This window comes from Glossina fuscipes, unplaced genomic scaffold (assembly GCF_014805625.2).
Source record: "Glossina fuscipes isolate IAEA_lab_2018 unplaced genomic scaffold, Yale_Gfus_2 1, whole genome shotgun sequence".
NCBI lineage: Eukaryota > Metazoa > Arthropoda > Insecta > Diptera > Glossinidae > Glossina > Glossina fuscipes.
In genome coordinates, this window is record NW_023998415.1 from 39522939 (window position 1) to 39536968 (window position 14030).

Below are 14030 nucleotides of genomic sequence, written 5' to 3' on the forward strand. Positions count from 1 at the left end.
AGCACAACTTGAACAAACAATGATTTGAAACTCGCCTTTATTGCAAGAAATAATGTTCGCTGATTGCAGCGGGGAGGATAGGACGTTGCACGTCATTTTCTTAGCGAGTTTTGCTATATTCCGGACTTGTGGAACGAGGATATATTAAGTGCAACTAAAGACCGATTCGCCGATCTCTTCAGAATCGCCTTCTGAGTCGATCCAGGTTCTCCCATCCGACCGTTTGTCTTGTTTTCTTTTGCTCGGCCTACCGCCAATTTTTGGTGTACTTAAGTGTTTTTGCCCAAGAACAAAAGCTATGAGAAAAGGTTCGATTCGGATCGCTTTTTCGATCACTACCCATATAACGTCTGATTTTAAAACTGTTGGGTGATCTAGACTAATTGGTGGCGGGCCGTGGCCTATTACAATATTTTTACTTGTTTCATGTTGTTTCAATGGAAATCTTATATTAATGAAAGAAGCAATAAAATGTTATTGAAGTAAATTGTCTGAAAAATCATTATTGCGAATTATGGGCCAGGCGGCAGCAGCAGCAGTTTGTAGAAAAACAAAAATTCACATATAAGCAATGAATACAGTACACCGCGAGGATATATCGCTCCAGATGTATTCAGCTTAATATGAATGTAATCAGGAAATTTAAAGTTGCTGTACGTGTTTATCATATTAATTTATTGAAAATTCGGTCGTCTTCAAAAGGGATTCAGAGACCGATTTAGAGGGTTCGCAGCCAGTTCTAAGTATTTTATTGGAATTTATTTAAAAAACAGTTGCATTTTTTAGGACAAACAGAGTCTTGGACATAGCAAAATTGATTACGGTATTTACGGCGTTCGGATACTTAATACGGGTTCGCTGAGGACTATTTTCTGTTTAACTGTTTAACTGAAAAACAATGGCAAAAGTAACAGCGGAACTTTTCCTCAAACCTATTGCATTCACTTATTATCGTTGCTGGCTATTAATGCGCGAACCGAACAATAATTGCTTGCAATGCAATATTAATCATTGCAAGCATTAAAATATATTCCGTTTCGCTATTTGTAAATAAATTATAAATTTATGTATTTCACGAGATTTATACGGATTGTGGTACATTTACATAAAATGGCTGCATTCTGTTGCACTTGAACCAGGTAATGTGGATGAAATATAAATTTTTTTGGTTTCCCTTTCATCTTTCTTCTCTCCTCCCTTACAAGTAATGTGATGCAGGGGTATATTAGGTGTATGCGGATGTTTGTAACATTCACAAAAACTAAAAATAGATTCACCTCCTATAACATGGCTCGATTCAGAAACGCTTCCTCAATCGCTTAAAGAGTATACAATGAATTTTATAAACGCAATTTAAAATTTTTGTTATGTCTCCTAGTCACCAGTAATTAATTTTACCGAGATTATGAACACTGTACTGAGGGGGAAAAACAAGGAGCCATAGAATGGGTCCTTTTACGTTCAATCAAACCTAAGCAAAATTTGCTATGTTTATATGGCCAACCATTCTATTTATTCAGGGAATTTTGACTTCATTATGGATTTTATTTAAGGCGAAATAATATAAAAAATGTAGCTAAAATTTAAATATATTAGTTATAGCATTTTTTTCATCATTCAATCTTACTCAACTTATGTTTGAAGGGAAAATTCGCATAAAAAAATTTTCTATTTTTAGACTTTACTTTAACTTCATGTATAGATCTTTTTTTTAGTTATAGACTTCCACTGTATGCTCACGCATATATCTATATAAACTAGAAAAGCGAGCATTCTTCGTTCACACAACACATAATCACGAAGAGTAGTTAACATACGTAGCAGTAATCATAACCGTGACAGGTCATGCATTACACTAAAAAAAAAAAAGAAAAGACAAACGGATTTCTTAAGCCTCAAAAGGAACGTTTAGTTAAGTGTTTTCTTGAACGACAAAGGTATTCATTATCATGATTGCCTTGCAAGGTTAAAAGAGATTAATTGGGCGGACAAAGACTAGACTGACAAGTACAAAGATATTTGAATTGAAAAGGCGAAACTATATAATTTTATTAGATTCTTGATAGATACATATATTGTAACTATAAAACGTTAGAAAGATGACCGATTTCAGGCTTCCATCATTTACATAAGCCGGGAAAATGTTTTGTAGCGTCTAATTGAGAAATTACTTCAGCATTGCTTTCTGTCAACAGCGAGATAGATATTAGCAACTCGTCATCTTTCCGTGCGCGTCTTCTGTGTATAGAAATAATATTTTCAGGAGATTAGCTTCTGCTGGTTATTTTTTCTAATTTCTTTCCTTCGGATTAAGTTTATCCGCATTGCCAATCAATCATTGATTCGAATGCGTTCTATTTCTGAGACACATAAATATTGATAAATGGTAACCGGAAATCCACAAAAAAAAAAACAAAAAAAAAGTAAAAGAAGAAAATAAAAAAAAAACAAAAACAAAAATAAAAAGTAAAACACGACAGTTAGCTATAATAGACAAGCGAACGGGCTAGCGAGTAGAGTCTAGTACTAAAACTAAAACAATAGTGAGCGAATACGAGAGTAGTGAGTCATTAAATTAAAAATTGGAAAATGGGTGAAACAACTCTTGCTTACTATAAAACAGAACAAAGAGATGCACAAAAATGGTATAAAACTTAACAAAATATTTGTCAAAAAGTTAAAAAATAGTGAAATATTTTTTTGTTTTTCAATTTTTTTTTTGTATTTTATTCATGGTTTCACAACTCACTATGCTAACGTTATTCGCCATTTGATGGTTTGGCTGGTGCTGCTGGTGTTGATGCTGTTGTTGCTGTTGCTGCTGTTGTTGCTGTTGTTGCTGTTGTTGCTGTTGTTGCTGGTGATGGTGATGGTGTATATGATGATGATGTTGCTGTGACAGGTGTTGTGACTGTTGTTGCTGTTGTGCTGCTACAGCTGCTATTGCTGTTAATTGCATTTGCTTTTTATTATTATTATCCAAGGTGAGACCATTCGTTAGAGCACCATTTGTTATGGTCGCCATTGTACCATTTAATGCTACCGTAGCTTGGGCAGTAACGGCCGGATTATTAACACCCAACCCTGTGGTAACCGTTGACGATGATACCGTGTTCGAACCAGCGGTGGACGCTAATATACTATTCGCTGTATTAGTATTGCCGCCGTTAAACTGCAATGTATGCGCATTGGTTGCCAGATTGTTGTTCTACGATAAATTTTTGTACAATTTTTAGTTTTACACATTTTTCACAATAAAACGAAAAAAAAAAAAAAAAAAAAAAAACGTGGGTATTGTAAAAGAGAGATAGAGAGCGAACGAGCGAGCGATGTGTTTGATTTGAACCAACACCAAGGAAAGAAAAATTCATTTTTATTTTCGGTTTATTGCAAAATTCATTAAGAACAAGTTTAGATGCCACATGCTATATATTATGATGTTGTAATATATTTTTTATTGTTGTTGCTGTTGTTGTTGTTGCTGTACTATAATAACAATTGTTTATATTAAGAAAATTAATCTAAAGCTGTTACACTAGCAAAATATAATTTTCGTAATTTTTTTTATATTTTTTTTATTTTCAATCTCATTTTTATTTTTATCTTTTTTTTTCGTTTTAATCTTTTATATTACTATTGTTGTTGTATATTTTCAATTTGTGTTGATCATGCTGAAAACCTTAACCAATGCAATTTATCTTATTTGTTTTTTAATTTTATAATTATTTGTCTATTATATACATATATGTATATATGTATATATATATATATATAATACATACATATATGTATACATTTAGATATACGTACAAAGGCATATGGAAATATGCAATTTATGAATATACAGCAATTATGTGTGTTATCACATTAACATACAAAGATATACACACACACATACATACATACATACATACATACATACATACATACATCCATACATACATACATACCAAAAATAAACGGGAGATGCTAACCAATTATGAATGTGTAATGAATGCTTACATAGACAAAATTCATTTTTAATTAGCAAAAAACAATATTAATAAAATTATTTTAAGGATTTAATATTTTGATGAAAAAAAAAAAAAAAAAAAAAAAACAAGAAAATGGTTAATGTTGGCTACCAACACCAGAACTACCACATACAACACATACAAACGCATATTTGATTGAAAATGAGAAAATCATTCTAGAGATATTTTATCTTTGAATTTTCTACATCAATATAATAATCAAAATCGAAAACATTTCAAATACCTTATCAATCTCTTGCTGTCTACGGATCACCTGACTTTTTCACAAGAATTTAAAATGCATTTTATATATAAACTCGTATAATTATAGTTTTTTTTTTTTTTTTTTTTTTTTTAATCCTGTTGCTATACGCTTTAATCTTGAAATTCAATTAAAAGTCATTTTCTAAAGAAATCCGTTCTACTAATGTGATTTTTAAAAAAAGGACGCATTACGCGTCATCGCACAAAGCTATCAGAAATCTATAATCACCCTAGGGCAAGAACAAGTGAACACCCGAAAGAAGTCAGGAACTTGTGTGCCAAGTAAATTTTACTTACGATATACCGCTTAGCAAATGGTACGGAAGAGTGGCACACGTGTGAGCAAAATCATTCCAAAAAAAAATCGAACAGCAAACTAGCAAATAGGTTGTAGTATATATGTGTTCACGCTGGAGAGCTGCTTACTTTTTTAGCAATTTAGCAATTTTCCGAATCGTTCTTCTTCTATCAAATTTTCGATTTTATGCTAAAACTTGCTAACCGTACAATTTATAGTAACGATACGCGTTTTGCATAAACTCACGCCAAGGTTCGACCTGATAATGTTGCGTTATAGTCTTGAGTTATAGTTGTTCTTGTAAATAAAGTGGAAATGAGATAATAAATATCTTATGCGGGAGGCCAGTCTTTGTGCGATGATAAGAAAAATTTCAATTTTTATATCTATTGAAAAGCTAATAAGTAAACGAACCCCACTACTTATCATCCATCATAAGCACATCGGGTAAGCATTTTGAATTGGAGTTTTCATCTATGCAAATTTTTTTCTACACATACGAACCGTTACTTTGCTAATAGCTCCAAGGTCTATGAATATATCAATCCTCATTTAGGCAAATTTTTGATTTCTCCGAAAGTCCTCGTAGCAGAATTTTTATATGACTAATGTAATTCTGATAATATATAAAGTGATAATACAGATTATTTTCAAAACATTAGTGCAGTTCTATTAATAATTACTCTACAAATACTTGCACACTTGCGACTCATTTGAGAGGGAAATTTACATTGCATTTACATGCTTTGCAAACATTAAAATCACATTGGAATGATTCATAAAGGAGAAAATTTACCATGAAATCAATTCAAATCAAAATTGACGTCAAAGACGACTTTTCAGAGATAAACGAGCAAATGACATTAACAAAGCAGTCGAGCTGATCATTAAATGCGCAATGGCCATAATAACCCATAAGAAACTCATAAGCCTTTTTGGTACGGCAATTTTCGATGGAGGCTTCACTCTCCCACAACCATCACCGATTAATCTTTCTGATTACCGCTCGTGCTTATAAAAGCACCAAAAAATTCGATTGGTGTCGGAAATTTCCTCTAGCGATGGATAATAAGTTAAGTGAAAGAATCTTTGCGTAATAAAGCCAGAAAAACGCTTTGATTTCTATGTACATTCCTTAAAGAGAGGCACTGCACTGCCTTCTCGAAAAACCCACTGCCCAAGAACAGATACTTAAATGACTGATGAATCAATCATGCGATTTTCGGCAATCTCTTTGAAATTCACTTATCGTGACGAGCTGATCTCGGCAAGCGGACTGGAAAGTTCTATGAAGCTCTGCTCCTCAGCAAGCGAACGATGGATGCCAAGTTCTTTGACAATTGCAAAGCGATTTAATATGGATTACATTCTTATATGCATTGCGAAATCTCATTATCAACAGTCAGATCAACGGTCTTCTTTAATACTGAAATCTCCGCAATGAAATTTGGCAAACCATCTTTGTCAGGTGCAAGTATTTACAACGTCATTTCACAACATGTCAGATAAGTTTCTAAAAGCAACCTGCCTTTGCTCTTCCTTTCTAATTTTCGGAACTCATACCAAATACAATATCTTACATGCATTTGAGCAAGTAGCCCTCCTCTTATATCGCACGAGAGATACGCTCAATAATGACGCAATTTTACCCGTTTGTCTTGACCTTGAGAAATAAAATTTCCTCCAGGTAATAAAATACGATAGAAATATCCCGCCAACGGGCTATTATATTGCAGAAGGATTTGTAACGTGACTTATTTTTCATTTGTTTTGTAACTACTCCCTGGAATCATCCGTGTTTGGCGTGAAAGAAAGAAAACAAAAACTCGCGTTAATAATCCCTCTTCCGAATGAGAGAGACTTAAGCGGAATCTTTGCAATGCTGGTGGCATCTTCTTATGGGATATTATTGAAAAACTGTAATCATTTTCTTAGCGTGAATTCATCGAGTTTTTGAAATTCTTTATCTAAGTTGACAAAATTCTATTAAATAAGCATTCAAACAATGATATAATTCAATGAATGATATGAATCGTACGTTGCGATCGTTGTGGCACTGCATTAACTATTTTGCATATAAATTTGCTGTCGATAAAATAAAATGTTTGTTTATCTAAAAATCAATTCTGAGTTAAATTAAATAAAAACAAAGAAACGTGAATTCTGCAGCAAGTCATACAAAATCTCTCTCAGTTGAAATGCGTATTACATATATAAATATATATATATATATATATATAGAGAACATTTTTAGTATAATTAAATCTTCATTCCATACCAAAAGAAAAAAATTTGTAGTTTATTAAAACTATTAAAAAAGTTTTTTTTTTTTTTACATAATATGCACTTTATGTACTGCTGTTGAAATATTTAATGAATAATAGTAGTTTTTATGAATAAAATGCATGCATTTTTAACAAAGTTCCATCAAATCTCATTTAATACGTTATGTATTTCATTTTTTATTAATTTTTTTTTTTTTACGTTTTGCTCTTAATTTACAATAATATTTGAATTAACAATTAGGAGGAAAAAAAGAAAAAGGGTCAAATTAGAATAGAGGTGTAAATATTTTATAGAATTATGTGAAATAAAAAAAATTGTACCATGTGGACGTGTGTATCGGTATTCGTATTTCTACGCAATAAACATAATATTAGGAACATAAGAGTGGCACCAAATACAAGTAGTAATCGCTAAGCAGGATAAAAACATACAATAAATAGTCGCAAAAGCTTGCACACACACACACACATACGCCCATATACCCCGGCAAGAGGAACCAAATGCATTTCAGTAAATTGCAAATTGATGTAAGCAAATAGGATTTTTATGTGCGAAGCTGTGATGTTCGTTCCATTCGCGCTTAGTTAATAGATATCGCAAAGGCCGTTCATTTTGATAAAATTTTTAATAAGTACTTATGTTAAAAATGGACACAATGTAAACATGCCGAATATTGTTATAGTCTATTAAATATTTTCAAAAATAAAGTAAAGGAATTATTTTTCTATCTGCAGTGTGTTTTCATCTCTTTACGGAAAGTTTATTAAACGGTGACTCACTTTTGTCAATTTTGCCTTCAGCTGTACAAACATTTCGACAGTGTCTTTGTCAAAATAAAGGCTATTTCAACTATAGGTTTGATATTAGATTTGACAAGTGTTTGCAACGCATATAAATATAGTTGGGAGGACGCATACTGGGCGTGAACAAGGACAATCTAATTGGATTTGTCTATTTCGTCATCGGTGTTGAAATTACGGTCATAAATTTTTCTCTAAAAAAAATAAAGATTATGTCAAAATTCTTATCAGTTGCATCATTTTAGGTTCGAAAGCCAACAAAATCAATAAATGCCTTCACCCTTTCCGAAATTTCAAGTTTGTAAATCGTTTTGTGCAGAGCATCAACTTACGTTTAGTTTTATTAATCAAATCTCGTGAAATCATTTATATAAGGGAAGCCAACGGTAAGCTGGGAAAGAAATGGTGCCACAAGCAAAAATCTGGAAGCTTGACGATTGGAGAAGTGCCATACGGCCCGGTGAATCATTGATCGCATCATTTCCTACCGCGGCCTACCAGGCGAAATTTAGCTGTGCCAAAAGGCCTATAATTCAGACAATTAAACATGGTGGGGGTACCGTTATGATTAGAGCGCCTATACTGGGGTATTCAGCAGGTCCTCGCGTTCGCATCACTGACCAGATTATTGCAACATTCGCAGTGATGAAGTTGTCAGATTGATTAGTAAATTGCTGTCAAACATCGAAATATTCCAAGACGATAATGCTCTCATACATACAGTTAAAAGGGCTTAGCTGTTGATTTCAGGAACATGAGAATATCATCAAACATCTTGACTGGCCAATACAGTCTCGAGAACTCAACTTGACTGATTTTGAAGCAGAGATTTAAAAGCAGATTTACATCTCCAGCAACCAACTTGAAGTAATTGGCATATGTTTTGGTGCAAGAATGGCACGGCATTCCTTTCAAACATTCTACGAGTTTCGCAAAGATATTGGAAGTTCTCGCACGCCAGGTGGCGTTGATCGAGAGCCAATTCGATGACGGGGACAGACCATCCCAATGGAAGATAAAACAAGAATATCTGTGCTTAACGGGGTTTTTGCTTATTACTCATAAAGTGCAGCAGACACACGCGACAAATTTCCAAACACATTGCATAAAGCTGGTGAAAATCATCCGCAACATCCACTCTACTATACTATACTATAAAATATAAAAGTTTACATTATCACTTTCTTCTTTTTTCAATCTACATTGGCTAATGGGTGCAATAGATTTGGCGAAGCTAAATATAATTTCCTTTCTTACTATTGTTCTACTTGATCTTATAATTATTAGTAATATGTCATAGATGAGTGACATGCGAATCCCTAATGGTTACAATTAAATGCTTTTTCTAATAAGCACATTGACAGACACAGCTCCAGACTTTGATTCAATATGAATGTCGCTGATTCGAGAAAAAAAATAAAACAAATAAATTTTTCATCAATATAAACGTTTCGCCTTGTCCGTCCAAATGTGACTGTATCGTTCATTGCAATCGAATAATTTGATATTAACTTAAATCCCTTTCTTTTTTCTTTTTTTTTTTTGATAAAAGTAGAAACTTTGGAATTGCTGGGCAATTAGAAGTGTACGACGCTATGTTGAAAGACTGGTAGAAATAAGTTGAAAAAAAAAAAATCAATTAAGGGAAAACGAGCTAAGATACCGATAGAATGAATAGGTACGATAACCTCTAGCAAACTACTCTGCCGCTACGCTAAAGGTTGGTCTGCCTGGGTAGCAGTGCCCTGATTCAGAAATACTGATTAGCGCTTATGCTGCTGCAGACGATTCTATTACAAAATATAACAATGTAAACGTGAAAGTATGTATAGGAATTTCATCTTGCTTTTCATTTTGCTTGGCGGTTGCTTACCATCTGTAAGTTTTAAATCATACCAGTCGGTCGAAATGTAATGCCTATCGAGATCCGACTGGACCAAGTTTGGGATTGTAAATGAATTTAACAATATCGGGGGATAAGTACTGTCTCTCGCACTTGCAGTGGTAATGTTACTAAATTCTTCTCATGATACGGTTCGTATCAGTAGATCGTGGATTTTCCTTTTCACTTACAATCAATTTCTTTAAGGGTAGGAGGATTATTTACAATTTACTTCGGCCATACTCTCGACCATACTCCATTCAAATTTTCTTTCTCAACTAATCGACTAATTCTGTTCAAATATTCTGCTTATTATTCTAATTGATGTTTTTTGTCCTAATAATTTTTGTCGGCCGGTTTGGCTTTCCTTTGCTTTCGAAAATTTATTTTCTGGGGAAATCAATTAGTTGAAAGTTAGTTAATAGATCACTACCGATCGAAATGCTAATTCATTTTTCTACGTTAAGACTTTAGATTGTTTGAAAGAAGTAGAAAGAGAAGAAATTAGGAAGGGTATAACTATTCGCATGGCACTAATTATATGAATGTTTCCCTACTTAATATATATATATATATATATATATATATATACATAGATAAAGGAAAACTTTATATTATATACATTACATGTATGATATTTTGCTTCGAGTTCTTTTGATGAAATGACTGAAGCACTTTGCTCAGAGAATCCCTATACAAAATTATGCATGTATGTAATTTGATAAGTTCAGAGATAGTTTTTGTTGTCATCTTTTGTCGTGAAAAAAGAGAAAAGAAGCAAAAAAAAAAACAAAAATAAAGAAACCAATATATATAACTATATATAAAAAAAAAAATGAATGAAATAAGTATATAGCTTTGAATTAAATGAAATAAATGCTCAATCAAAGAGCACTCACTACATTTATTCATATTACGAAAAGAAAAATCAATGCAACTTTATTGCATGATACATGACAGATGGCGAGTTACAATAACTGAAACGTGCAGACATGCTCTTGTTATATTTTGGGGCCACTCAAATGCATATCTGTACGATATACTTAATTGTGTATGTGTCTAAGTATTAAATAACCGCTTTTTTTCGCTCCTTTTTTTTTTCATTTCATTTTCGTAAGTATGATGTATGCATACATTAAAACACAAAAAAGGGAGGAATTTTTTACAATTCAATATTTAAATAGCTATCGACTAACATAAAAAAAAAATAAAAAAAAAAAAAATTAAAAAAAAAGAAGAGAAAAACATTAAAAATATTATTTGATTACAGCTTGTGATTTTTTTACAGTTGCTATTGTTGTTGTTGTTTTTATTGTTTTTGTTGTTGTTGTTGTTGTTGTTGTTGTTGTTGCTATTGGCATTGATGTTATTACTTTTACTGGTGCAATACAAATGCACGTTACACCAGCTCACACATCTATCCATATATACATTGACACGCAACACTTACACACAAACATACATACAAATAAACACACGCACAGGCTTAAAATGAAATAAGTGGAATGTTAAATTATACGTGTTTTTTACCTTAGTTTTTCGACTTTTTTTTTTTTCATTTCTGCACAGAATGCTAAAACGGATCTTAATAGTAATGCAACAAAAAAAAAAAAAAAAAAAACATATATGTATTTAAAAAAAACAAACGGAAGGGAAAGGAAAAACAGCTATTTAAGTGTAAGCGTAAAAACAAACAGAGAACAAAATGAAACGAGAGGAAACAAACATATACAAAGGTATGTGCATATATGCAAAATGAAAAAAAAAAACGTTGTGTATTGAAAATGCTAGAATTTCCGTTTGGAGCATTTAAAAATATATAAATATATAGAAGTGCCTATATACATATTGCGGATATAAACAAATGTACCAATGCACGTCACCCTTTAAGGTCCACTTTTCTATATATATATACGTGTACATATACGTGTACATATATATGCGTGTATATATATATATATATATGCATGTCCGTATATATAAATGCATACATCCATACATATATATTTATTATTAGTATTTTTCCTAATTAGCTTTTTTTCATTTTGGCTTTTCAATGCGGAATAAAATATGTTTTTGCAATAAATCTTTTACTTCAATCGGTTGAAGAAAGAAAAACGAACAAAGCAAAAGACAAGGAGATACCTATGAAGAGCAAAACAGAGGAACGAATAAAGAAAAGTCATGGATTTGAGAGATTTAGACATCACTAACGTACAAAGTACACTTAAATTTAGTTTTAGTTTTCTATGTCCTACGTGAGTGAGTTACGCGTAAATGCCATAAAAGTGATTAAGTTGACTTAAGATTAGTGACATGGTTAAGAGCGAGACTAATTGCTTTTACGGCGAATAATCCTATCATTCAATTAAAGCAAGCAAGTAATAGCGAAACCATGCAAAAAGTTCTCTCAGTATAGCTAAGATTGTGTCTGATTGTATCTCGTCTCGTCAGGTGTCAGATTGCGTCGCCTTTTTGAAATCAATTCTACCAAACTATGCGGGAAACGAACAGCAAGAAAAACGTTTTAATGGTCGCCATTGTTTTGTTATGTTAATTGGCAAAGAAAACACGTGTAACCATGGGACCAATGGCATGACTTGTACGACGAGTAATCGGAACGTCATATATAAACGCTAAATAAATTGCAGGCTAAATAAATTGCAGGCGACTATTATTTCTTCACACTAATATGATAGATTTATGTTAAAGTCATTTATATATCATTATTGTATTAAAACGCAAAAAAAAAAAAAAAAAAAAACCAAATTACTTCTGTCTGGGAAGATTTTATAATTGCCTTAATGCGACTTTAGCAAACTCCACTACATAAAGTAGATAATGCCAACCCCACTCCTCTCTTTGGATGTCTCAATGTACGTTTCTACAGTTTGTTTAAAATTGCCGATCGCCGCTTTCAAACTATCGATGATACAGTACGAAAACCGTTTCGATTCTGTTCTGTCTTTCCATTTCTAGCTTGAGTCCCGACAATATCATAACCAGATGTACTGATTATTAATCCGTATTTTGATACATTGCCAATGTTATAATAAAATTAAATGTAAACATGAAGATATTCAGCATTTTAGCAATTGCGCGAGATGCGGCTTATTAATCTATTTGAAAGCTGCTGAAGAATAATCGGAGTTACGAGAGAATGTCGCTTTGCACATCAATGAAGATTAATTGAATTGGTTTCATTCTTTTGTTCTTGCACCTATCATTCAAAAATATATATCAAGGGCCACTCTTAAAATATTGCTTGATTCTTCCATCTGTCCGTCCGTCTGTCTGCTATTGACAAACTCACACGCCCGCAACTATTATGACAGAAAATTGGAATTTTAGTTTCTATATATATATATATGCAAATTTAATGGTCACAAATTATGGATAAAATTCGAAAGTTATTGTAGTTACATAACGAAATCCAACTGCATTGAAGTTACAATCAAAAATTTACGAATACCATTCATAATCGCAATAAAGAAATGGACTTGGCTTAATGGTCGAAAAAAACGTGCTTACAATGAGTGAAAAAAATTTAATACGTATTCTCTAAGCGATATTAATAAACTAAAACTCAATAATACAAACACTCTTTTATGGGCAGTTTAAAGGGATCAGTGTAAAACGGTTGCGATAGATTAATTGATGAACCTACAACGTTGTAATTTTTATCTGCTATCTTGAGATGATTCGGCCTAATGCCAATAAAACATTTTCAATTCTCACTACCTTTGCTATCTTCGTCTGACCAATTATCTTTCAATTAAGTCAAACTGTTAACGAGCTTCTGATTACTTGTAAATGTGTATAAATATCTAAATTCCATGCAAAAGGAACGGATGAAAGTGTATATGTATACATTTGAAGTGTTATAAATAAATATGGCAAGACAATCAAAAATGGTAACTTTATCTGTCTCCGATAAAGCTTCGGTATCCAATACAACATGCAACAAAATTCATAAAAATTATCCCATTTCCTTTATTTTCTTCTCATTCCTTGCTAGATAATCAAGGTTTATGTCGATATTCATTATAAGTGATTTGTTAGTTATTTAATATTTTTTTATTTCTCTCTACAAGATTCTCTTTCCATTTTCTTTTTCCTTTAGATAAATGTATTTATAAAATTTATAACTAAAATCTATGTATAATATATGTTCGGTGACTTTTCTAATATTTACAATTTTCAAATATCTTAAGAAATAGCAAAGTGAAGAAGAGAAAGGCAGACAAGCGGAAATGTCTAAATTAGTTAAGACACTTACGTTAACTAATAATGCATAATATCTAAGTCTTTTAGGATTTTTGAGAGGAATTTAATGGATATTCTGAAGGTAATAATAAATTAAATGAAGCGTCGTTAGTTGTGCTCTATCCCATTAGCTTTTGCAATTACACATACACACTGTACAACTAACGTATCCAGTGTCCGTAGTGGTGTGGAATATAAAAATGTAATTATTTTGTAATCAA

General features: G+C 32.2%; 1 protein-coding gene across 16 annotated transcripts in view; it reads right to left on the reverse strand.

Annotated features, from left to right (window-relative positions):
- LOC119632371 (sex determination protein fox-1) overlaps nt 1–14030 on the reverse strand; it is a 373741-nt gene that overhangs the window by 132111 nt on the left and 227600 nt on the right. The window contains exon 1 of one of the 16 annotated variants that reach the window (XM_038025251.1): nt 2750–2848. The exons of the other annotated variants lie outside the window; for them this stretch is intronic. Coding sequence (XP_037881179.1) covers nt 2750–2770 — 21 coding nt within the window. The 5' untranslated portion in view covers nt 2771–2848. Of the gene's footprint in view, nt 1–2749; nt 2849–14030 lie in introns of those variants that run through there. 16 annotated transcript variants of the gene reach the window in all.